Source organism: Empidonax traillii, unplaced genomic scaffold, assembly GCF_003031625.1.
Source record: "Empidonax traillii isolate 1590-97213 ecotype Southwest subspecies unplaced genomic scaffold, ASM303162v1 scaffold70:size1330859, whole genome shotgun sequence".
NCBI classification, from domain to species: domain Eukaryota; kingdom Metazoa; phylum Chordata; class Aves; order Passeriformes; family Tyrannidae; genus Empidonax; species Empidonax traillii.
The window spans coordinates 367479-394068 of record NW_020955263.1 but is presented as its reverse complement, the minus strand read 5'-3'; the positions used below and the strand labels follow the sequence as shown (position 1 = coordinate 394068).

The following is a 26590-nucleotide window of genomic DNA, read 5'->3' as shown; positions in this document are numbered from 1 at the left end:
ACAAAATCAAACTTTGCCGTGGTACGATCGCTTGGAAAGGCGAGGCGTGTGCAGAGCGGCCCCCCAAAACCCATCCGGCGGCAATTACCCGGCGCTCCGGCAGCCCGGGGTGCGGGCGGCGGGGCAGCGCTCGGCGCGGCGAGTCCCCCCGGCCCCGCACCCCGGGGCACCCCGGGGCGGAAGGGGGACACGCCGGGGGCCACGAGCCCCGGAGCGACCAGCGCTCAGAAAATAATAGGATTGTGTTGCTGCCGTTCACATTCCTGGCGTTTGCTGAGAAATGACGGTTTTTTCTTTTCATCCTTTCCACCCCCCCTCTGCTCTGCACACCACGTGGGCCATTTGTAGGGCCCAATAGACCTATCCAAGTTACTCACTGTAGACAGCGCTGGAAATAATCAGATTAAGGCCAATTATGCGTGAGATTATAAAGGCAAGTGCTGAGAGGCAGAGCATGCTGTAGACAGATATAAAGACATCTGGCCACTTCCAGAACTCCACAGAGCCCTTCTGTCTCTGCAGCCAACAACTCACAGCGCCTTATTCTAAAGCAAAATACCCCCAAACATTACTGGTGATTTTTACGTCTGTTCGGTTTAGGTATGGATTACTATATTCATTTGACTTCTGGATTTTTTTTTTTTTAATGACTGCATATAAATTTGAATAGTTGTTTGGTGTGGGTGTTGTTATTTTTTTGTGTTTTTTTGTTTTTTTTTTTTTTTTTTTTTTTTTTTTTTTTTTTTTTTTTTTTTTTTTTTTTTTTTTTTCTTGCCGAGGACATTGGTTTCCAACCTGAACACGGCTCCCAGTGTGCTGGATGATTTAAAAAGAAGACAGCTTTTAGGCTTTATTGCTGTTTCATTTAGGCAGAATAATTTAGATTTTTTTTTTTTAAGCGGTTCTACAAACATCTTTTTCTTTATATAATTATTTGATCCGGAGAGGAGTATTTGAGATAATAAGATAGATAGATTAGATAGATAGATAGATAGATAGATAGACAGACAGACAGATAGATAGTGAGTGAGTGAGTGAGTGAGTGAGTGAGTGAGTGAGTGACAGCAACTACGGCTGGATAGACAGAAGAACAAGAGAGAGATAATCTGCTATTAGGGGGAGAAAACAAACAAAGTTTTACTGATTGTGATTACTGTGCTCCTACCACGGAGTCTTCTGCCTTTGGCTTTTTCAGTTCGTTGCAGAGGGTTACCTATCACTTTCTCTTCTTCCTCTGGGATGGGCTTTAGGGTTATCAGTGAGTTCCTCCAGGTGTTTTCTTCTGGCTATTCACCTATTCTGTTCTTTTCTTCTCTGTCTTCAGGTCTGCAGGAGACACCTCGGCGGTGCGTGGAGGTGCCCGACTGGGGAGCTGGTGCCCGTCCGTGGGTGCGGGGGGAGCGCAGGAGCCCTGCGCCCCGCGGGCTGGCCCCGGCCCCGGCCCCGGCTGCCGGCAGGCTCGCAGCTGCGGGCAGCCGGCGCCCACCCAGCCGCAGGGCCATGTTCTACTTCCACTGCCCCCCGCAGCTAGAGGGTGAGTGTTGTCGCACAGAGACGTGTAAGTACAAGAGCTGAACTTCGAGGGCTCTGTGTGTGGGGGGCTCGGGGGGTTGCGCTGGGGACGGAGGGAGAAACTGTAGTCTGACTTGCTCCAGGACTGTCGGGTACAGATATGTGCTGGGATATGGTGTAGATTTATAAAGACCACTAAATATCATCCTTTACCTTAAAAAATCACAATCCTCTCTCCCTCCCGGCTCCCAGCTTTCCGCTCTTGTCACAGGATGGAAAGAAGGATTGCATGACTTTTTTTTTTTCTTTTTCTTTTTTTTTTTTTTTATTAATTTGATGCCTGCTGGAAAGGCCTTGGTTTTACACCCCCACCCCTGTCATTTTGCCACCTGCCTCCCCTCTGTGGATAGCGATCCCGCAGTTGAGCCTCAGGCTACGGCAGAGATGTTTTTCTCCCCTCCCAGCACAGATGTTGGTGTCATGGCTGTAATCGGGACACTTTCAGGACGTGGTCACGCCTCCTCCCTCCAGCCAAAGGGACCGCATAAATCTTTAATACTATTTTACAAACAGTCTGCGGGAGTATGGGGGAAAACGAGGCACGACTGAAAAATTAAAAAAAGGGGAGATAAATATTTGGAAGGACGTTTTTCTTTGTGTTATTGGTCAGAGGCTCTTTTTAATTCATTATTATTATTATTATTATTATTATTATTATTATTATTATTATTATTATCATCATCATCATTATTATTATTTGTTTCTTTTAAAAAAATATGGCAGCCGTCGGGATTTCCTCGTGTCACCCCCGCAAATGCCCATGGCCCTCTGAACCCGCTCCCTCCCGCCAGTGCTCGTAGTGCGCGGAGCATCCTCGGGGCCGCGGCCGCGCAGCCCCAGCCCCAGCCCCGGGCGGGCTGTCCCGCCGTGCCTGAGCGCTCCCGCGGCCACGGCGGGGAAAGCCACTCGGACTCGGAAAATATCCCCCTCCGCCCACCCCACTCCTTGCATGGCCATCGCCGGGAGAGCAAGGGGATTTCCCCGCGGCAGCGCTGCCAGAAAGAGACGGTCCAGCTCTCCCCAAAGTTTTCTCCGGGCGGGACAAGGGAGGTAGACTGGGCAGGACAGTGCGGGGATCCCTCCCGCACCTCTCACCAAGCTCTGGGGCTTTGTTCGTTAGGTTTTGGCAACGGCTTCGGAAGTGTGCTCTTGTTTTTGTTTGGTTTGTTTGCTTACTTGTTTGATTGTTTGTTTGCTGTGTGTTTGTTTCTCTGGTGGCAGCGTGGGGCCGGTGCCCGAGACAGGGAGCTGCCCCCGCAGTCTGCAGCCTCTCCCGGCGGTGTCCGGGGCCGGCCCTTCATTCTCCCGCCGTGGGCAGTATCGGGGAGAGGGGGAAGGGGCGGACTGTCCTGCTAAAGAGTAAACATGATAAATAAATAAATAAATAAATAAATATGCACCTCTGTCCAAAACCCCTCACCCACCAGTCACCAAAACAGAGGTGGCAACAGAAAAGCTCTCTTTGGCCAGCGTTTGGGCAGTCAGGGAGGCCCAGTGCCAGAGTGAAGAGATCGGACGCTAGAGTTCACCAGGGCAGTATTTTATTCTCAGATGAGCCTCTCCCAGGCTAGCAGAGAGTCGTCCGTATGTGTGAGGAGGGGGCTGGAGGCCGTGTTTATCTTCCAAATTATGGTGCAAAATGATCGGCGACCTCCAGCCCCCGTGCCCGCGGCGAGGCCGGGCCGGGCCAGAGTACTCCATGGGCAGGTCTGTGAGTGGGGCCATAGGGACACTCAGCAAGGCCTCTGAGGGTTCGGGTACTTTTATGTTCACTGAGGGGTTTTTGTTTTGTTTTTGTTTGTGGGTTTGGAGGTGGTGTGGTTTTTTTGATTGTTTGCTGTTTCTGAGTTTAAGTTTTGGGTGGTTTTTTGGTCTGGTTTGTTTGGTTTGGTTTATTTTTCTTTATTCTGTTTTGTCAGTGGACAGAAAGGGAGTGACACATTTCAGCCCGGGCACGGATGATGTGCGACTGGGGGAGCCGCGAAGGCCGGGGTCCACTCCACTTGCATCCTGGCGGCCCATTAGCCCTCTCCCGACCTCCGCCCAGGGACAAACATCCAGTGTCCCAGTCGGCCCCTCGAACCCCCGCAGGAGAAGGACAGGGGCGACCTCCTCCAGCCCCGCGGTCGAGTCCTGGCGGCTCAGCCGCGGCCGAGCTGCCCCGGTGCTCAGCTGTGCGGAGCCCCGTGCCCCTGTTCTCCTCCAGGAATGAGGGCGAGCAGACAGGGGCGGCTCGGCCGCTGTTCGCAGGCTCTGCGTGGGGAACCACAGAGGCCCCGTTGCTGCCCCGTCCAGGCAGGGGCTTCCCCGGGCTCTCCCGGCAGAAGGGCAAGGCCTTTACGAGCTGCCGTCCTCCCGCCAGTGTCAAAGCTTCGTCTTGTCGTCCTTTTAAAACACAAATGGCCCGAAAAAATACTCTTTCCCGGGGCGGGGTGAGCTTCGCTCGGAAGAACCGCCCGCTGCCCGTAGGAGCCCACCAGCCCAGCTCCCGCCGGGCTCCCGGGGCCGACCGGGATGCTGGGGACTCTGGCCCCGCGGAGATGGGGCCGCACTCCCCACTCCGCCGGGGTTGCCCCGGCCCTTTGCCCCCACGGGGCACAGCGGCCCCTAACGCGGCTCTCGGCCCGCAGGCGCGGCCCCCTTCGGAGGCCACTCCGCTGGCGACTTCGACGACGGGTTCCTGCGCAGGAAGCAGCGCCGCAACCGCACCACCTTCACCTTGCAGCAGGTAGGAGCCTGCCTCTCTCAGCCCCTGCCCTGCGCGCCCATTGCCCCATGACTACCCCATACTTGCTCCCTGCCTCCCTCATACTGCTCCCTGCCTGCTTCCCACCTGCTTCCCGCATGCCCCATGCCAGCCCGGCGCCCCGCCTGCCCCGCTGCCTTGGGCTGTCCCGCTTTCCTCATCCACGCCTGGCAGACACCCCCGTGGGACGGCCGGACAGATCTCTCACGGATCTCTGCTCTCCTCCCCTCCGCCAGCTCGAGGCCCTGGAAGCCGTTTTTGCTCAAACCCACTACCCTGATGTGTTCACTCGGGAGGAGCTGGCTATGAAAATCAACCTCACAGAGGCCAGGGTGCAGGTAATCATCCTGGGGAATTATTTAACTCGGGTATTCAAACTGGCAAACTTTTTTTTATTATTATTTTATTTTTTTTATTTGACATCATGACTGCAGAGTGCACATTTGGCCAAAGAACGCAAATGAAGACGATCTGTCATTTTCATGATGCACTTTAATAACATCAACATAATGTGGAATATTAGATTAGGTTGATTAATCGGTCATTCATAATTAACTAGTGATAATGTTCTACACTAATTTGTCCGCGTCTCCAAGGTACTAAATTACATCAATGCACATCCATTTCCTTGCTTTTGGAGGGGGGGCGTGGTGCAGAGAAAAGAGCTGAGACGTGATTCTCCAAAGCAACTATGACCACTGTCGAGCAGTGGGTTAGTCAGCTGCAGGGAGCCCAGCTGCCAGGAAGGAATCTTCTGCACCTCTTCAACTTTTCTCCCTTTGCCTTCTTTCTAAACGCTTAATTTAGACAGCTAAAGAGCCTGCAGAGCAATTCCCACACGTTTAATATGATCCAGTAAATATTACTGGACATGATTAGTCTTTCTACCACCACTCCTTTCCACACGTTCCTTTCTTCCTTGTTCTCACCTTTTTCCTCTTTTTTTTCCTCCTTTTATCCATGTGTTTGTTTTTTCCATCTCCAGGTATTAACTTTGTGTGTCTACAAGCTCTGCCAAGAGCAGCAGTCCTGCAGTTGTCAGAGATGGATCCCTATAACTCTGCAGGCATTCACCACAGAGTTGCAAACCATTTTTTGAACACAATTATGCATTAATTTTTATTTATGGGGGTTTTCTGCATGCTTTTCTACTATTTTATTTATTTATTTATTTATTTAGGTGCTCGGGGTTAAGACTATGCAAAGATCTAATTGTAGGAAATATAATAGCTTGCCTTTTGTTCCCTAGGGTCATGTTAGTATCTCTTAAAACCCAATGGCTGAAGAGAGATAATGGAATTCACCACAGTAAATTGGGGATTGTAAACAAATTATTTCTCCTATAATCAGATTATGTGATCCTGATTATTAAATCTCAACATGAATCATTGGTCATATGCGGGCAAATTAAACTGATTATTATTTGAAAATGAAAATCTCCTTTTGCCACTGCATTGTAGGTGCTGGCTTAAAAAAAATAATAAAAAATGCCATTTTGGCTATTGGTGCCTAAAGACTGAACTGCAAATTGAGATAAATGGGACAATTATTGAGCATTCAGAAGTGGAAGATCATAACTTCTTCCTGAAAGGTGCAAGGGTGAGATAGGGGTGGTGACAATTAGATTGCTGAGGACTGGTGTTTAGCCTTGTTGTTGGCTATTATGCAAACAGACAATAGATGCAAGCATTTGTTTAGCCTGCTTTCATGCAGGGACACGGGGAAACACAGAGGATGGGAGATATGTTTACATTTATACCCCTTGCTCATTCAAATATGATTAATGTGCTATAAAGCAGAGTCTTAATCGAAGATGATGTTGTCAAACAATAACTAAATAGGGAAATAAACGACTTCATCATGCTCTTTCCTCAGAAGCAGGCGAACTGTCAGTGCAAAGTCATTAAAATATGATAATGAAAAATAGCTCAATTAAATGTTGTTATAGCTGTGACCTTCATTCAATTAAGACACAAGAAAGTGTCTGCATTTTGCTTTGCATTTAACTGCTCTAAATTTAGAATATAGATAAAATCATTATTCAATGTTTGCTGATACATGCAATTAAAAGGCAGCTAACTAAAATGGAGTTGGAGGAGGAGAATAATAATAATAATAATAATACAAATCTCGCCTATACTTGAATTTGTGTATTAAAATGTGGGTTTCCTGACCTCAAGAGCAGATTGGCATTTTCCAGCTCAAATGTGATGCTTTCAGAGAATCAACTCCAAGGTTAATGGAAAAAAAGAAGTTTTTGGACTAAAAGTGAGGTGATAAAATCAAGAATGTGAATGTTTGTTTTGCAAATGGGGAAAAAAAGAAGGTTTGGAAACTGGTGTTCTGAGATTATAGTGTGGCCTGAGGCAGGGGCAGTTGTACCACCACAGTATTAAACTGTGGAATGCTCTTCCAAAATTAGTATCTATCAACTTCTGAGTCCTTTGAATGCAGACTGAACATGAGAAGAATAACAGCCATATCAGTCCTCTCCAGAAAATGGGCTGCATAATATGGCCTAATACACACCTTTTTATTTCTCACCTTTCTTATTCTAGCAGTAGCTCATTTAAAGACTTATGGTTTCATCAGAATGCTTAGATATGTATTTAATACCATCCCTATAAAATGGCTTTCAGTTGTGATAAAACGTAGAAATCAGTGAGAGTTAAATGTGTGTGTTAAGGCAAGCACATGATTAAATGTTTTGCTAACTGGCACAGTAACATCAAAACTATTTTTTTTTTTTTTTTAATTTTTGCTTGTAACATGCCTTTGGAATGTCTTTGGACATTTCTGGCTTGTTTTCCAAACCCAGAAACATTACAGATATAAATACAATCCTAAGACTCAACTAGAATAGCAATGGAGATACAAAATAAGAGGAAGTTTTAGCCAAGCTTCTAAATGACTGATTTCACTAGCCTAACAATTTACAATTTCGTTGCTTCATATTCGGCTAAACACAGTTTTCAGCCAGGATTGCTCTTCTACTCCAGGTGTGGTTCCAAAATCGAAGAGCTAAATGGAGAAAAACAGAGAGGGGTGCTTCTGACCAGGAGGGATCTAAGGAAACCATGGCTGAGGTGGCACCTCCTGCAAGGAATTTAAATTCCCCTTCTCCAGCAGACCAAGCCAGGAATAAAAAAGAGGGTCTGGAGATCCAGCAGAGGTAAGAGTGTGCTATCAGCTGCCTGTCTGTGGGGCAAGCACGCCTCATACGTATGTATGTGCCTACAGATTTGCATGCTGCCATGCTTTGACCTAGACAGCATCATCTTTAGAAAATAAGCTGTTTCTTGTGCAGCTCACTGTTGCCTGTGGGAATGCTGAGAAGCTGGTGGCTGTGGGAGGCTAATGTTATCCAGACTTGGTCAGATCTAGTTGGACACTGAGACACCAACATGTCTGTGTTGCATGCAGAAATGGAATCAACTGGTTCTGGTTTTGCAAGGAAGTTGTTTTCTCTTCTCCGTCAGCCTGAGTCGAGCAGTGGGTCCTACAGGACCTTTCTTCCCTTCCTGTCTGCCGGGGACTCTTCTCAACACAGCCACCTACGCACAAGCTTTATCCCATGTCGCCTCTCTAAAAGGTAAATTACTTTGTTAAACTTCAGGGATAAGCTCAAAGAGCATCTCTTTCAAGCTAAGTGGCACGGTTCCACGTGTAGGGAAGCCTTTGGGAAATGGTGGATCTCTCTTTCTGTTTAGCTTGGCAGTAATTTCACTGAGCAACGGTGCACATACAGATTTGAGTCTCCTGTTGTATCTTGTAGCATCATTTGTGGCAAAACTCCTTCATTTTACTCAGTTGCTTTTTGTGAGGTCAGGGTTTGTCTCGAGGAGTGAGGCAGGTAGGTTTTGCTCCTTCAGAGTTTTTGTTGCATATGCTTTTTTTTTTTTTTTCCTTAAGAGTCAAATTTATTCCAATAAATTAGTTATACACATCCTTTTGCATTATGTATTACCTGGCACTGTTACTGATGCCTCATCCGCTCTGCATGCGGTTTCCTTTGCAGTTCATCTCTGCACAATTTAGACCTTTCTCTTCTTGGACAGTAGAACTTGAATAAAGTGTATTCCTGGGGACAGGGGAGGATACAAAGTAATTCCTCATTACCTGGGACCCAGGCTTCAGGAAGGGTACATCCCACGTCTATATACTTCCAGTTTCCAAAAAGCAGCAGTATGCATCTTTTAAAAATAAATCACCTGCTGATCCATTAGCTGTTCCTAGTCTAACAATTTCTAAGACTAAGGGTGTAAGCAGGATGAATTCAATTTATAGATTTATAGGATGAAAAACCTCATAGCAGTGCCAAGCACAAAGAGGCACATACATTTACTTTATGTCCCAATGTGGTGCAATAACTTGTGAGGAAAGTTTCACAGTTAAAGACCCTCCACTATGAACAGAAATATCCTCTAATACATCTCACTGTATTCTCTGGTGTACCTCATGGTCCTTGTGAGTGTTTCCAGTTAAATCAGCATTGCCAAAGTGCATTCCTGAAGCAAATATTTGGAACTGCTGAGTTTTGTGTTAAGTCCAGTGTCCTGCCCCCTGTGCTTCCTTCCTCCTCTCTTTCAAAAAACCTTGAAGCCAGAGGCAACAGTTACTGCTCTTTTGATAGGTGTGGGACCCGGGATTTTGAATCAAGAAAGGACACATGGGTGTGACCTGAATCGTAAAACTTAAAGGCTGATTATCACCTATAAGTGGGCAGCAGCTGTTGGAGTGCTTGAGTCCTCTTGATCTCTGCCCTGTGAAGTGTTGGGGCTAGGAATTTTGGTTTCCTCAATTAGGTAGAACAGCTTCTCTGGAGTACATACAGGTGAAATTCTTCAGGCAAAAAGATCGTTCATTGATAAATGTAGTTTCAGACAGGTTGAAAAGTTTGGAAAAAGGGTTGTGTTTAGTGAATAATTTCAGATGGAAGTAAGGGATTTTTTTTCTTAAAATTTACATTTAAGTGTTTTTTAACATCACATTAAATGGGATGCATCTAATGCATCAATATGTTGTTTTCACTTGTTTCATGTCTAAATGTAGCCAAATTTTAAGAAAAAATAACCTAAACAAACAAGAGCCAAGCAAAATGAAAACAAAAAGGAATAAAAAAAAATTGTCATGAAGGGTTGGTATTTTTTGCTCGTTTGTTTCTCTTTGTCGGTTTTTGTTTGGTTGGCTGGTTGGTTTTAGTTTTATTTATTTGGAAGACTTCCTGATATTCTTTTCTGTGATTTTGCAGCTCAGCCACTAAATTGAGAAATTAATAATTTGCTCCTTTTTGCTTGCTAGAAGTTTTATAATCTAGGGGCAAAAAAAGTTCTATTCCTGGATCTCTTGTAGATATTCGATAGTCAGTTTCCCAGGCTAAGAGACAGTGTCCCTGAAAAGCTGGTCCCAAAATACAGGTTTTTTTTGTAATTTTAGTAGGAATAGTTGTCAGATGCCTGCATACTGTCTTGGTGAATGTTGTCAGCTATTCATCCAGTTCATTCCTGAAATGGCCTGGTTTTAATTTCCTGCCTGGCACTAGAAATCTCCAGATACATCCAGGGAGACTGCGACAAAGTAGTATATTTTGATTTTAATAGATCCAGTTACAGACTTGCACATCTGCATATCCACCTACCAGGAGCTTTGTGGAGCTTCCTATGCCTGTCAGCATATTGTTATCCTTGCAGTGAACTGGTAGTCTGAGCTGCTTGTTTTGAGGGGAACTCTTTTTCTTTTTCTGCTAGTTGTGCTACTAGGTCTCAGTAATGTCAAATTTTGGCTTTGAGGTTAAGGGGCAAGAATTTATAGTTCTATGAGAGGAAAAATTTGATTTATACGAGCACAGAATAATTGTAGCTTCCTGTGGTATTGATATGTGGAGTATTGTCTCCTCCTTCTTTGGCTTATCTCTACAGTTTCCTCTTCCCCCCTTTCTGCAAGCATAATTTGCTTGGGCTGAGGTAGGGCTGTGCACAGTAGGCACTGAGTCTTCAGTCTTGTTAATTGGTGAACAGGACAATCTCTAGAGCTTCTGAGTGGACCAAGGGTATCAAAACCTTAATATGACCATCTTCGTCATATGCTCAATTCAGTTTGTTTGACTCTCCCTCCTCATTTCCCTTTGAGCTATGAGCTGATTTGTGCACTTAGGCTTGCCAAAGGAGTACTAACCCTAAATTTAGCCAGGCAATAGTCTATGTCCTTAAATGTTGTCCTAATTAAGTGACCTAAGCCTCTCCCTTGAGAATCTAGTTGCATTTTGGTGCAGAAATGATGTGACTCTGCCACACTGAATCTGAGAGCATAGGACTTTCTGTCACACAAAATCCCATCAAACTCAGCACAGGGCATAAAGTTCTGAGCTACTTGGGTTTTTTTGATTGCTTCGATAAGGGGGAATTCAGCAAGTAGTGAAGATTTTTCAAAATTTTGCAAGTTTTCTTGAAGAGTGAAATGATCAAGAGGTCTTCCCAGTATCTGTCTTGTGCCAACCATGCTTGCTTTGTGCTTTTGAAAGCAAAATAGTTGCTCCAGAATCAAAGCACCATGTCACTACCAAAGGATGCATTATCCTGCTTTCTTCTATGCCAGTGTCAAATTAAATGCAACTCCTCTATGTGGATTCTGTAAATAGATACATATTCCTACCATTGGGAGAACAATCATGGCCAGTAAAGGGAATTATCCTATAAGTAAGGCACTAAGACCTGCCTGCAAACAAATGGCCACTCTGAGCACATCAGATTCTGCTACAAAGTGTAGGTTGTTCCTTATTCTTTTGAGGAGACAAGATGTGCTTTGTTGAGCCAACACTTCTCTGATGTCAGTGAGTAATATTTGAGTGATGCTTTAAAAGGAGACAATTAAAATCAATACAGTGAATAACAAGTGATGATGGTGATGTAACTAATTAATAATTATTTTATGCTCTCAGGGACCATTTTCATTCTGCCTTCTGAGGGTTCTCTGTCTTTTGTAAAGAATCTAATACCTCTCTTTCCTTCTCTGACTTTGCTTGGCTCCAGATCCAGATTTCCAAAGCTACAGAAAGTGTCTAAGGAACAAGGTTCTTGGATCTAATTTGTAGTATAAGGATATAATAGCTGATGATGTAGTTGGTCTAGAAGAGGAAAAAAATCTCAAGACAGCCTAGTATGGGGTGGGGAATAAGTCTGCAACTTTCTTTTTGGAAAGACTGTGAAGTGCACTGTAGGCTTGCCTCCTGCTTTCAGTGGCTGTGGGCCCCACATATGCCACTTCTAGGTAAATGCGGGATGTTGCTGGAGCATGAGACTAGGTCTGCTCTGATGAATGAGAAGAAAGCTGTTTTCCCTAAGCACCTGTGCCCCATGAATTTTGCTGCTTCTGCAATAGAGATTCCCCTCCCCGCCCTGCCGCAAAATGAGGATATGAGCACCACATGCTCTGTGAAGAAAAGAAGCCGCCTATACAATAGCAATCAAAACTGTTATTCAGAGCATAGATTCTTCCAGAGAAGAGCACATTATCACTGGATGGTTTTTCTCTGTTTCTATCAAATATTCTGTATTCAGTAATACAACAGACCTTTTCCCTTTCTCTGGCGGGTCTTCTCCCTCTCAAGAGTTTAGTCTTTTCCCTCTCAGGAGTTTAGGAGTTTAGCCCTCTCAGGAGGCTGTACTTAATAGCAAGCATCTGTTAACTATCGTATCACCTCTCTGTGTATTATTCTTTCACGAAATACAATTCCTCGTTTGAAAAATTTGTGTAAGATCATAATTTCTGGGGTATGCAGTGTTTCCTGCTTTGGGGTTTTAGTAATTTACCACCAGCCATACTCAGGAAGAAGGTTGACACGCATAGATAAAATTTCTGATGTTCATTACTCTCTGAAATTGTCCTGATTTGAAAACTGTGCTACTTCATTGTGGTGACTTCAACAGTTCCATGATCTTCCAAGATGAAACACTTACTGTAAGCCATGCATCTGCAGTCCACTTAGTAGATTTAATTGCTGACCTCAAAGATGAAGGGAAAATACTTGTTTTATTTATGGGCTGTATAACAATAGAGTCATCAGGAGAAGCTAGTGTTCTGTGCAGAGAGACCTCAAAGTACCTTCTTAATGGATGACAGCATGAATGCAATTCATTAATGTAGAAGATGTTATTAATGGGTGTAAACAAGAATCTCCGTTTTTTAGCGGATGTGTTCTACCATCCTGGTGGCTGAGGCCAAGAGTGTGTTTGTTACGTTCCACTGAAATTTCCCCAGACCCCATGATGAGTGAAGTGTATGAGGAGAGAAATAATTACACTTGCCAGGGAATTACTTTCATAATTCACCCACAGCTCTGCTCTGTGCAAGGTATAGATTGGTTGGTTTTCACGGCACTTCCACACCACTGGTAGAGAAGCAGGATGACATTATACACATCAAAATGGGTATTCCAGGACACCACTGATTAGGCTCTTTTATGGTTTGTTGCTGCTGTGGTTGCTGTTCATATTAAGGAGGTTTAATTGCAGTATCCAGGAAAAAAAACACAACTAGAACTGCCCATCCATTACATTTCAATTTCTGTTATGGAAAGATGAGGAGAATTTGCATAATTCCACTGGGCAATTCCCATTGCCAAGGCTGTGAAACAAGTGTTCAGGGACCTAACTCATCCTTGAACTGGTGTTTACTGAATTGAAGCACCAGTGTTTCCCGCAAAACTGGGGAATGGGGATAAAATCTCATGGAGTCCTTTATTTTCATTGTCATTCTTGATTATGGACTTACTGACTTTTCTCATGTAATATAGAAAATATATTGAGTGAATTCTGCTTGGCATTTTCCCTGGTTTATCTGCCACTCTCAGTTTGGAGAATTTAAAACATTTCTGTAGTTTGCTGCGATGCACACACCTTGAGCAAACTACTTTGATTCCTGTATCACAGGTCACCAGCTCTAGCACTGCCCTACCTCACAGGTATATTTTGTTTATCTTGATCACACATACTAGGGAATATGCAGATACTAGTCCCCCTAAGAGCCATAGGTAGGAAATGGATGCTGTCTTGTTTCTTCCAGGACCGATCTTGATTAGGTTAGTGGAGCTCAGCTGGGCAGAAGTTCCTATTGAAAGAGGAAAGGAGTATGGGGTTTGCCTTTTGGAAAGACTATCTATTAAAGCCTTTAAGCTCTCAAGTTGAAATACAAAATAAATATTTAAAATATTTATGCATCAATATGGAGCCTGTTCCCACCCCACTTTTCTTAGCTGAAATTGAACTGTGGAACTGCACAAAAGGTACCACAACCAAAATTTTAGATCAAATATCATTACAATTGAAATGTGATGTTGGCACAGACAAGACAAAACTAATTTAATTTTTCCTGTCAGTCTCTGTAGTAGATCAATTAAACTGCCAAGTAGATCAAATATTTCAGACTGTATTTATTACATTAAGTATTTATGTTCAGGCTGAGCATTTAAAGTATGATCTCATATAGGAATACAGGGAGGTTCAGATCAATTCAGCAGAATTTGCTCTAAGTTAATGGAAATCTAATTGTGTATTTTAATTTTGTGTACAGGAGGCAGTAAGTTCCTGAAAGAAAGCAAACAGCACCCTGTCCATATTGTAGCAACTTGATACAAATCCCATTAAACTAATACCAGATTGTCACAGATGTTGGTGGAAGCCGAATCAAGATCTAGGGCTAACGGTTTAACCCTCACTCATTTGGATGGGAACTGGATGCCTGATGTCCTGAAGATTCGAAATAAGTGGGAGAAATTCATTCCTTCCCCACTGTGAACTCAAGGTTACTGTAATAAGATGTTAAAAACCTCTGCTGCCTGCTAAATAAAGATGCTTCTTTTTCGGTCAGCATCACATCCTGTACATTGTGAGCTGACTGACGGGCAGGTGGAGACCTTGGGCTCCTGAGCCTCCCATTGTTTGTCTTGGCTTTAGTGCCAGCAACGTCCGATAGATTTCAGTGGACTTATCACCTGCAGATGCAGACAATTGTAAGGTAGATTCAATGTACATTAGAAGGAAACAGGGCTAAATCCTACCCTCCTCTATTCTAGCTGGACCCTGGAGCAAATGTTGCTTTTTTTTTAAGTTTTTTTTCCCACTTTTCTTTTTTCATGTATGAGCTGTTCTTTGCAAGTGTTTTAGCCTCAGTGGGTTATGGGTGAACTATTGCTAGAAATAGCTTAGTTTCCACCACAGGTAACTGCACCCTCAGGTTGCAGAGCCACTAGGTAATATCATGGCTAATTATTAAACAAAGAGCTTAGATTGGTACTGAATATTGATAAATATTTTATCCCTCTAACAATGGAATGAAAATTATTCTTAGGGGATGGAGCTGATTCCTCCATTTTTTTAAAGAGGAAGACTCTTTACTGCTTCTCCCCACCTCCCACTAAGCAGCACAGTGTCTGTGCCCAGTCCTGTGTTAGGTAACGCCAGAAACCCAGCCCTCCCCTCAGCCTGGGAACTGAGCCTTCATGCTCCCCCATCTCAGGGTAGAACCTTAAGATAGAGAGGCTTAATAAATAGTAGTGAATAAGCAGACTTCTGTGTGGCTTCTGCAGGTAAAGACCTGCTGCAAACTGTGAGGACTCTGAAGGGCCTGTCCTCCCTCGTATTAAAACAGTGGCTGTCCAGAACCCCTGAAGTGGCTGTAATTCAACAGGGCAAAAAATTACTTTATGAGCATGGTTGGTGATGGCACAAATTGTGTTATCGAGTGAATTTATTCTAAAACTTCCTTCTGAAGTTTTTTTTCTAAACTTCCTTCTGAAGTTTTTATTCTAAAACTTCCTTGCTCAAAACAGCCACAGAATTCAAGCCTGAGCTTCATTATACTAAAAGCAAACAAAATGGAGGATTTTAGTCAAGTGCTGAAACTTGTTTGTGCAATTCCCTTGAGTGCCTGGACCCACAGAAATGTTGGTCCGCTGATCATATGCTTTATCAGAGAACTATGATAAGAGAAAAGGGTTCTTTCCATTTATATTAATAACTTGTCCTTTGTAGATTCTGTTTTTTAAAATGCAAAGAGTAGTTTTTCCTGAATGTTACTTGGAACTGCAAGTCTCTGGCAATTGCTGTGGAGAAGTCTTGCAGACATCCTAAAAACAAGCAACTCCCTGCCTTCATTCCTTAGCAGATGAGTGCTGACCCGTTGCTACCAAGAACAGAAGTGTGAAAAAAGACTACCTGCTCTCTGCAGGTTATTAGTTCCATCACTTAGTCATGAGCCATTTAACTCAAATATTAACTGCAGAAATTAAAGCAAGTCCTTGGCTTGGAAAGATCAGGGGAAGATACTGCAGCATGCCAGGATGTGTGTGGCCTCCCTCTTGTTGGGAGGTAGCATATCAACAAAAAACAGGCTTTTGCCAGGGGTGTACAAGAGCATGTAGAGTTTGTGCAGCCTCTGAGACCCCTGGAAAAATGGGGTTACTTGACTTTTCTAACCAGAGAGCAAGTTAAAGTAGCTCAGCCATCCCTCTCTGCCTCCCCTTCCTACTCCTCTGACATATTCTTCTTCATTCAATAGATGCATATAAGCTAGGTAACAGGATGGCTTTTTGAGTGGACTGAATTTCCAGCCCAGTGGTCAACCTACACATCCAGGTATGCTTGTTTGGGAACTGTCCCAGCCCCCAGCACTATCAAAGATAATCCAGAGGAGGAGCCTGAAGTGTTGCAGCTCAGGAGGGTAGCTGGTGGAGTGAGTACTGCCTCTGTCTGTGGGTTTCAAGGGAACCTTTTCGCTTAAAGGGAGACGAATACTCGCTTCATCCGCTCTCCAGTGTTTTATTGCCTGCTTGGAACATCCACGTCTCAGATGACAGGGTAAAGGTGCTCTGGCCCATCTCTCCTGATGGGACTCTTAAACCATATCAGCAGCAACAGTGTTTGGTAGCTTTGACTCACTTCTGGAGGCCATTCTCTTCAAAGTGTCATCCTTAAGCAGCGCAGACTTAGGGTGTGTAAAGGTAGAACAGACTCTTACAGTTAGTCATGATGCCAGTAGTTGACAGAGGCCTGGCCAAGGAAAAGTCTATCTTGCCTTACAGTGAGACAGTAGAAGGTCATCATAATAACTGGAATGTTTTTACCTTTCTTTGCTTTAATCTTTCAGGCAAAGATAAGTGACAGAACCTTTACACTCACCCACCAAATGCTGCTGCCCACATTGATCGAGCTCAGTGTGCAGGTGGAGGGCGGGGTACATCTCAGCATGGCATAATGGCAGCCACAGAGCAGCAGCCTCATATAAGAGGAGGGAGTGAGCTGAGCCTCACTCGTTAGGAAATCTCAAATGTGATCTGAACTTCACCTCTGTCTGTTTTCCTTGCTCACTCTGTTTGTTACCCTGAGTGACTAACAGTGTACGATCCTTCACAGGATCAGCAGAACGGGATACAGGTTTTCTAGCCCTGATATAGAGAACATCTATGTACCCACTAAAGGTTAAGGTACTCACCTAAGGTCAACCCCATCTCTGCCCTCTTCAGACTGACCATGGAGGGAACAGTCAGTTTCCACAACCTTCCCCACCAGTGACGGTGCCTTCTTTCCTTCCTCCCCAGGGAGCCCGCTGTGCTCGTGCTGCGTTCCAGACCCCATGGGCCTCTCCTTCCTGCCCACCTACGGCTGCCAAAGCAACCGCACCGCCAGCGTGGCCGCGCTGCGCATGAAGGCGCGGGAGCACTCGGAGGCTGTGCTCCAGTCGGCCAACCTTTTGCCCGCCGCCAGCAGCAGCCCCACTCCTCCTGCCAAACCCTCCTGCCCTGAGGGCAGCCAGGACAAGCAACCCTCTCCAGCCAAGGAGCACATGGAAGGGGAGAAGAGTGTATGAGACCGGATTGGTGCTGGCCCCTCGGCTCAGGGCAGTGACCTGCTGGTTCTCTGCCGGGGAGGTGAACTGCAGTGTGGCCATTCCCAGTGTGATGTCATGGGGCCACCAGGGACCTGGCACATCCAAGTGGCCTCTTTGGCTGCCTTTCACACACCCTTGCTTTTCTTGCGTTGCATTTCCCTGATTTATTGGCACTATCTGTGTTTGGAAACGTTTGTGAAACTGTTTTTATCCCCCTACCACATCCCAGGGACACCAAAAGGCCCAGGATCCTGGCTTACTCCTGCACATCTCGACTTCCCATTCTGCGTGAGACGGATGCCTGACAGCATCTCATCACTTCCAGATGTGAGTTCTGGGGCAGGAGAGGCACCCAGGTACCAGTTACCCCACCATGCACAAGAGGGGTGAAGGAATATCCAGGTACAGCCCAATTTGGCCTGCTGTTTTCTGAAGGCATTTGACTTCAACCAAACCTATCCCAGGCAATCCAGGTGTAAGAGAAGCAGAAACTAGAACAAAACTCATAGTAATTTTTTTCTTTCTCTCGTCTTTTCTCTGAAAGTGAAACTTCCCATGGAGTAGATTACTGGGAAGTTGCTGAGATCAGTTTACCTGTGACTAAAATCCTTGCACTGGCCTCTATGTGAACATCAGTCCATTGCTTTTGCCATTCCCTGGGTTAGATGTAAAAGACATGACTTCAAAGTGGCATTCATAGTTTCAGACTGTAATGCTGGTATTTAATAGAGAGTGTGGTTGTCTCTAGATCTGCACAAAGCTGGGGGTATTTAAGCATCACTGTCTTAGAGACTGGAAGACAAAAGAATCCTACACTGCAAAAACTGCAAATATATCTTTCCGTGTTTTGTGTTTAATAAAGAGGAAATTAAGCTTGGAAGGATATTCCTTTATACCATCCAAAATCAAAGTATTCCCTTTACCAAAAGCTTGTTGTAATGGATCTAGGTATGAAAATATATTAATTATTACAGAGTAGGCACAGTGCAAAGGAGAAGTCGATGCTTCAGGAAATACAGTATTATCTCACACCCAAACCTCCCCAAAGCAAAGAAGACTAAGATCTGAGGAGCAGTCATTTTAATCTGTTGTGCCTCACATTTTTTCCATGGGAAATGCACATGTAGATTTAAACTCAGTGATAAGGACTTGCATTTTTCAGGTGCCACTTGCAGGCTCCATAGGCTTGTCCACAGATGTCCCTGGAGAACCTGGTGTAACCAACTGTTCTGAGACTTGACCAAGTAATGTGGAGGCTAGTGGAAGGATTCCTGTCACCTCTGATCCTGCACATTTTCCCGAGGACCTCCTGTAATGTGCTGAGCACATGCTTTTACACGAGGTTTTGTTCGGCTGTATAGGATCTAAGTTTGTGAATGTGCTTGGAAAGGCAATCCTGAGTAATGCTGGCAGCAAAATTTTGTCTCCTCCACATAAGTGATCTCAGCCCAAGAATTTCAGAGAACCTGGGGTTTCTCTGGGGCTCACAGGACCCTCCCATATACCCTGGTGCATGCCTTCCTTTCCATGAGGCAGGGTTTGGTGTCAGAACCCACTCAAAGGGTGGAAGTCCTGGTCTTGGTAATACCAAGCACTTCGATTGCTCCAGGAGCGAAGGGTACCAGGCACCTCCAGAGTGCAGTTTGTGCCTTCTGGACACAAGCCAGCAGAGAGGGCATTGCTGGGTCTGTCCTTTGATCTGAATACAAAGAAAAGTCAGATAAGGCTCACATTCATCACCTGGAGTCATTTTGCTTTACTTCTGCCACACAGTGTGTTTCTTTTGGTGGTCCTTAACTGTCCTACTTGCAGGGAGGGGAACATGCAGTAGTAGTCTGACATCTGTCTTTGTGTTCCAGCTTCAGGAGCTGCTCTGCTGAACGGTGGGGGGGAGGTAGCTTCTCTGGCTGCAAATTATGGCTTAGTTGAAGCAACAACAACCACCTTTCTCTTCCACCAAAATAAAAGCGATCTCTGTGTGCTTTGTTGTGGGGAGTGGTTGGAGGAGAGAAAAATCACTGTTTTGTCAGGGGTCTCCCCAATTGTAATTTTTGTGCCCTCCCCCTCCTAAAAAAACCCTAAAAATATATTCCAGTCCAAAGAGGCAGGCCCAACTTCATTTCAACATAATTACCTTGCATTCAGTTGAACTTCAGCCCTTCTGTACACTAACTCTTCAATCTAATTGTTTGATTAAACTCGTATTTCCTCCAGAAAGGTACATAAATAAGTGAATTGTTGAGCAAATTAAGAATACTTAACAGCATTGCATCTGAAAAGTAGTTATGCTGATTAAATTTTCTGTCCTTGAGGATTTTCAGGAAATTACTTTTGATCGTCAATAACACAATTAAGTAAACTACACGCACATTAGCATGAATAATTGATAAGAAATTATGTATTACCACGAAGCACTCATTTAATAATTCATGATGCGACACTCTAGTGACTGTGCAAAACTGGATAACATTGACAAGTCTGCCTGATGTTGCTGGAAATGCTGCAAATGCAAACAAGTCCACAGTTTTGTTGTACTATAAAGAAAAGTATCTGATGCATGCTGTAGTTTCTGTTTGTTTAATATTTGAATAAATTTAGAAAGAAGACCCTGAGAATTTCCTGTATTCTTTTCGTTCAGATCAATTTCTCCGTTCAACCATCTGCTTTCAGGTTGATGTCTGTCCAGTTCTGCTTAGATCAAAGAGATGTTGCAGAGTGGGGGAGGCTCTTCCATGCACAGCTGAAACCTTCTGAATGTCTCATAACTCGCAAACTTAGGGAACTCAAAGCTTTACAGAGCCTCCTGTTAAAGGTGCAAAGCAGCGTTAGTCCCCATTAAAGCTGAGCACAAAGTCTTTTAGACTCTTTAATGTCTGATGTGTCTGTGATTGTAATTATGCAGCAAGATTTTGTGGGTGGTTGCTCTAAGTCAGCCACAAATTAAGCTCTTAGATTTGTGTTTTGAGTCTACACTATGCTGTGTTAAACCCTAGGCCAGTTTGCCAACACTTCTTGCAACTTGCCTAGGGGAGGCAGATACACATTTGTGTTCTCTTTAGCATGCTGGGGAAAGCAGAGCATGGTGAGCTGCCTTTTCCTCTCAAGTTTTGATCCGAGACCTGTCTGCCTCAGGGCAGCACATCCCAAGGGAACTTGCTTGAGGTCACTCACCAGTAGCACAAGGGCAAGAGCAAAACTCAAGAGATCTGTGTCTCTGTCATGCTTGCTTCTAGCCACCAGACCCTGCTCCCTTCCAGATAGACTTCCCACTGCAGATCAGCCACCTGCCTACTTTCTGTGCTGTCATATATCAGGACTGTGCCACTTAAACCACTCTGTAATGGCCATTTCAGTAGCTCTGATTAAGTCCGGCATTTAAAAGTTTATAACTCAGCTATAAAAAGTCACTCAGGCTGAACCCCAGCATGAGAGGCCCAAGCCCAAGGGGATGATTTAAATGCGAGCTACTCCAAAATTAGACTGCATGATATTTTTTCAGTTACATGAAGGAAAAATGGAAACCCGAGGTTTGAGGGATGGATGTAAGACAAAAAGATGTTTTGTTTGACAGCTGACTGCATTGTCACTGGATCCTATGCAGTAATTTTCTCTGAATTTCCGTATTAGCATGATCCATGCATAGCGTCAGTGGTTGCTGTGCAAATGTCACTTGTTCAGGTTTGGCAAAGCATCTCCAGTCCTGGGCTCCTTTCTCGAGAAATTACAGACATCCACGACACTCAGATTTCCCCTCATCCCTCACCTTCCGTGCTTAGCCATCTCCCCCCATCCTCATTCATGACTCTGCAGAAAGCCTGTGATCCTGCCTCCAGCTCTGGTGCTGACTTTTGGCTTGTGCTGTACCCATGCTGCAGTTCCTCCTGATCCAGTGCTGAGCCTGGCAATAGGGAGGCTATGGCAGTGGCATCTGGGAGGGAGTCCACGCTCAGGGCATGCTCAGGGCATGCACAGGGTATGATAGCAGCATGTTGGACTAGGTTTTGTTAATGGGGGTTGATGCAAAGTGCCAGACCATAGAACCTCTTTATAAGATTGCATGGCTTTCTCTCAGCTCTCCATTCTTGTTATCTCTTACACATCTATTTAAGTCTCCTTATGCCCATGTATGTTATAGCAGGAAATGTGGAACTGTGAATGCACCTTTGCTCAGTTATGCCTTAGGCTAGTCCTTCCTACGCTGCATGCTGGATACTAATGAGATTGCTGGTCTAATTGGCTCTTTATTAGGAGTATTATTTACAACGACGCTGAAGGCCATGTGCAAGCAGATAAAGATCCTAGTTTACCATTAAACTCTTCCCTCTTGCCGTCAGTGCCCTCCCCTCTGTGATCCCCACAGATTACTGCCCTTGGGGAGTTTGGGCTGACCTTCTCCCCACCTCCCAGAGGAGTCCCCCATCCTGGATCATGGCCAGGGATAAAAACTTGCTGTCTCTGGGAAGTCTGCCCTTCTGCTGTGCACTCAGGCTTTCTGCTTCCCTGCAGCAGAAAGAAGCCAGCACAGTGTGGGAGGAAGTCATTTGCTGCTGGGCGGACCACGAGGGAACAAGGGATGGAAATGAAATGCTTGTGGTGTGCTGCTGTGGCACATTCTCCCTCTAAAAGAGCTGCTACTCAATAAAGATCCTGTTGTGCCTGGCTAGCGGTGTGGTGGAAGCAGAGTGTGAAGCAGGGGAAGTGAGAAGCCCTGAATTGATACCTGAGCTCTGAGTACATAATTCAGACCTCTCCACTGAAGAGTTTGACACCCCTCTCTGAGATCATAGTGTAGCCCAAGGGGAGGGGGGAGGAGTTGCCAGCCACAATGCCATAAATAAAAGAGCAGTAGAGTACAATAAGCAATGCTTTATTCTTTCCAGTTAAAAACTTCCTTTGCAATGTAGTAAAATATTGACTTTAGGTGACCATATTACCACAAAACAAGACCTTTTCCTGATAGCAACCAAAGAAGTCTTTACATAGATCTGGCCTGTGAGAACATGAATTTCATTGTCATTTACTGACGCTAAATTTCACTGGCATAGAGCACACAAAGCCTTAGCTGAGAGTAAGGTATTGACAGTATTTTAATAATCCAACCACAGTGTCCTTGTTTTCTGCCCTAAGCTCTCTGCCACAAGTAAGTGATGGTCTGCTGTTTCAGATTTCTGAGTGTCATATTTTGGAGATGTGAGAAGTTTCCTGTGGTAAACTCATAATAGTTAAAACTTAATAGGATTTAAAGTATTGGCCTGCACAACTCTTTTAGTATTTAACTTCGATGGCTTCTTCTGTAGTCAGTGTTTTTTATTGTACATCCATAATATGAAACAGAGAAGGAAAAAAACATTGCTGCTTGTGTCATTTTAGCCAAGAAGAGTTCTCACATGTAGAGTGAGAAAAGGAGCTCTTTTCCACAGGCTGAGTTACTTCTAGATCTAATGCCCACCCCAATCCTGTTCTGATGGCCTGGAAGTTCTTGAAGTTGTTTCTGGTCTCAAACAGTTCAGCTAAACCATCCTACAGTCTCCTGGAGCGCCTGAGACTGTGAAAGCTGTTTGTAAAGAGAAAATACCCACTCCTCTGGGCTAGTCCAATGTCATGGTGCTGCTTTCTAAGTCTCAGCACAAGCCAGTGTACTGTGACATAAATGCTGTGTACCCGGGAGAATGTCATCTTTCATGATTTACATACCCATCTTCTGCCTCATCAGTGGCCTGAACATACATGACTCATCAGCTACCAAGGTCAATTCTGGTATGCAGGTTCCTGTGATTCTGAGCAGTGCCTTCAGCCCAGGCTGGGAGACCTCTGATAATAGTATGGTCAGAAGATGCACTACGAGAGTAGGCATCAGAAGGCAGGCCAGACAAAGCCAGACTGAGAAACGGTCCTTGGGACTGGTCAAGGCCTGGAGAAAACTTTTAATTTCTAATTAAATTGTGTTTGCTTTGTCAGCTGAACTGGTTTACCTTTCAGTTCTCCTGTTTCAGAATTCTTTTTTATTAAACTCCAGCACTCAGTGTTGGCCCTAGAGACTAACACTTGCTATAGTGGCAAATTTATTAGGACTCCCCTAGGTACAAATAGGCTGAGGTTTTTATTATGTGCACACAGCTTCTTTACACCCACATTGTACATGAGGCAATGTGTTAAATAAGATCCAAAGCCCATTAAATGAAGAAGCCCATCTCTGCAAAGAAGACTCCCCAGGAACCTAAACTCTGCCTGTTATATCACAGCTGGCTCACCCTTGCTCCGTCGTGCTGGCTGAAGCCATCAGATTTTGGCAGATGCTTGAGAACCAAGATGCTGATGTGATCACCAGCCCTTGGCACAGCAAGGGATAGGAGCATCCCTGGGAGTTGTTAGTTTTTATTAGAAATATTTCTGTAGCAGCGCACAAGAAATTGGCTGCTGGCAAGGAAGGGAGATGTACAGGAGAAAAGTGCTGATCCTATTTCTCCTCTGAACCATTACTTTAGAGCTAAATGCAACTGGGACTGAGCCAGAGCTTCTCCAGGGAGGATTTGACAATCACTGTCCAATAGGGGTCAGAAGGATATCAAAATCCCTCTCAGAAAGCCAAATACTTGAATACTTTTCCTGTGGCTCTGAACCTGGGAGTAAACCAGGCCAGTGTTGCAGCTTGTTGTTCAGATAAATTACACATATAACAAGCAACCAGGCAACTCTGTGTGTGTGTGTGTATGTGTGTGTGTGTGCACAAACTGCAGCTTCATCATTTTTTTTGGTGGGATTTCCCTCCACAGGGGAGAAGCAGCATTTAGGTGACTCAGCTTCATGTACCCCACAGAGCACTTTCTCTGTCAGCAAAGCCCAGGACTCACCGCACAATGCTTTATCCCTACCTCCACTATAAGGCTGTGGGGTGCAGCTCACAACGTGAGTCCAACCTGGAAGGAAAGGGAGGAGATGTGTTTTTTATTCAGCATTTTTTCCCTAGTGATCCCTTTGCGCTACGACAAGCCAATCTAATCCCTATGTTACTCTGTTTTATTTGGTACAGACACACCAAAGGGAGGTATTTCTTGCTAAGGGGTCCCCCTTTTCAGTAACTGAACCACTCTCCATAGCTTGGGAGATGACTTGTCCCTTCACTGGGACCCCTCAATGACTCTGTCACCCTGCTGCTCAATGCCACGCTGCCTTGTCTGCATCACATCGTCATCAGAGATGAGCACCAGTACAGCTGAAGATACAAGTAATACTCTTTGTCCCACACAAAGGGATTACTAGACCTTAGCTGAAATTCTCTTTTGAAGTAGCTGGTTGGTTGGATTAATTTTTTTTTTGTTAAAATATTGTAGGTCTGCTGCTCTGTGCTCAAGTGTCTAGAGAGTTGCTGAGGCTGGGAAGCCGCCTCTTGTTTACAGGAAACTCTGTGTTTCTACCCAGTTCTGATAAAATCAAACTTTTAAAAATATAATCCTTTAAGATCTATGCCTTTGCACCAGCCTAATGAATCAGATGCATATTAAAATCACTTTAGGACACCAGGACTCTTTTGTTCTGCAATACATTGTTAGCCAGACACTGTGAAAACAGGAGAGGAGTGAATAAAAGAGAGTCATTGTTATTAACTAGATTTTAGAATTACATTAATGAGGCAGGAAAGGAGCCAAGGTACTGGAGACACCTTGCTCCTGCTGCCACTGCATAGGCAGATGATTTAGGTTAGGTATTATAGTCTCTGCCTCTGGGACTTACGTGTGCCCAAACAAAATATCTCCTGCATGTCAAGATGGGTATATTTGGGCCACAATTTAACAAGGCCCATAGGAAAGCAAACTTTAGTGCCTGCTGGAAGGGAGAATTGCACTGGCCAGATTTTGTAAATGATTACACCTTTGAAGAATGTTGCTCTTACTTGATCCTTGCTCCCTGCCCTGTGCCAGGGTCTCTCTGTCTTCCTGAGCTTAGCTCCTCACATTTCTATTAGCAGCAGGAGGAACATTTTGGGCACAATACAGGTGGATCGGGAAGTGCTTTTGCCAGCAGAGATGGCAATAAGTGGCAAGGAAAAGAAAGCCTTCAAACAGCTCAGCACAGTATGGAAGATGATGTCTTCTGTGTGTTGCATTAGTTAACAGCATACACACAGCAATGTGAGCATTAATTTGGGGGAATTAGGAATGAGTGAGGGTTTAGTTTGATTCAGGCTGGATTTAGGATTAACTGTAATAAAAAACACATGTTGGGATCTGTGTGGTTTTATCCATGGCCTCTGAGCATCACAGGCTTCCTCCTGCTCAGCCCTATCAAGCAAATGTGACCATGGCTGACAATGCTGTTCCAGCAAATGCCCACAGTACAGACACAGTCACATTTATAAAACCTTAGTTTTACCTATAGGTCGGCTTTATTTACAGGGTGGCCTTTCTGCCACAGTCTTTTGTCCTTTTTACTGACAAAGCTGCATGTGCTGAAGACTCCCCTCAAGCACAGTGTGGATGTACCATTGCCCTTACATTAGTGCCACTCCCACAGTGTGAGTGTGACTGGAAGCTTTCCAAGGACCTGGCTGTTGTTTGGGTTTCTCAGATGAGAAATGTAAAAATTGACAAGTGCAAACCATGCGGTCAGTGTCCTGCTGAGCCTGATCAGATAACCTCTCTTAGTATTCTCCAGGGATGCAGATACTGCACACCATTAAACATGTCTTGGATGCCCACAAGGATATAAAACTACAGCCAGGTTCCTTTGCTATTTGAAAACACAGTGAGTCATCAGCAAGAACAGCCCCCCCGCAGTGTCAGTAAGAAGATGGTCAGCACAGAGCTGGTACCATGGCAGCTGTATCCAGAGCCACGGACAGTCCAGCAAAAGAGGGAGCTCCAGAGTGGCTCATCCCTGACAGTCAGTGCTAGGAGCACTTGTCTGTGAATCAAACTGCTTTCTCCTCATACAGCAATTTTGGTGATGGTGACATCTCTTCTCATTCCAAAATGGACAACCCCCGCCTCAACCAACCACTCCCACCATAACAAAAACAAACAAACAAAAGAACCCAACAACAACAACAACAACAAAACAAAACCAAACACCAACAAAAACCCAAACAAAAGCAAAATAAAACCCAAACATGATGAAAACAAAAGCAAAACAATATTCAGCCCAACAAACTACCAAGTAATAAACAAATATGGACTACTGGAAACACTTTGAGATATTTGAAAACTTTTGTGTTAGTTTCAAATTTTTAATACACATTTTTAAATTAATGATTTCTTTAAAAAGTGTTTTCAGTCCAAAAGAAAAGGTCCAAGACCTTTTACTCAGACATCCATGTGAGCAAATGAGGACTTCTCAATAATTTTTGAGTGAATTTCCCAGCTCAGAAGACATCGGTTGGAAAAAGCAGCACTC

The 26590-nt window shown here is 44.5% G+C and overlaps 2 protein-coding genes across 2 annotated transcripts in view; one reads left to right on the top strand and one right to left on the bottom strand.

Annotated features, from left to right (window-relative positions):
• The first annotated feature begins 1500 nt into the window (after positions 1–1500).
• On the top strand, positions 1501–17179 carry DRGX (dorsal root ganglia homeobox). Its single transcript, XM_027880465.1, has 6 exons — positions 1501–1534; positions 4203–4300; positions 4555–4656; positions 7318–7490; positions 7798–7910; positions 16911–17179. Exons 1-6 carry the CDS (start codon positions 1501–1503, stop codon positions 17177–17179), a joined length of 789 nt encoding a protein of 262 aa, XP_027736266.1.
• Positions 17180–19810: 2631 nt separating this feature from the next.
• Positions 19811–26590, bottom strand: part of CUNH10orf71 (chromosome unknown C10orf71 homolog) — a 31517-nt gene continuing 24737 nt past the window's right edge. Inside the window, exon 5 of the mRNA XM_027880474.1 lies at positions 19811–19826. The gene's annotated coding sequence lies outside the window, so the exon portion shown is untranslated. The remainder of the gene's footprint in view (positions 19827–26590) is intronic.

What these genes read in the sequence shown, in the direction of transcription:
- DRGX (XM_027880465.1), top strand. Translation starts at nt 1,501, where the DNA reads ATGTTCTACTTCCACTGCCCCCCGCAGCTAGAGG. An exon ending in CTGCCCCCCGCAGCTAGAGG is followed by an intron (nt 1,535 to 4,202) that starts GTGAGTGTTGTC and finishes CTCGGCCCGCAG; the next exon opens with GCGCGGCCCCCTTCGGAGGC. An exon ending in CCACCTTCACCTTGCAGCAG is followed by an intron (nt 4,301 to 4,554) that starts GTAGGAGCCTGC and finishes CCCCTCCGCCAG; the next exon opens with CTCGAGGCCCTGGAAGCCGT.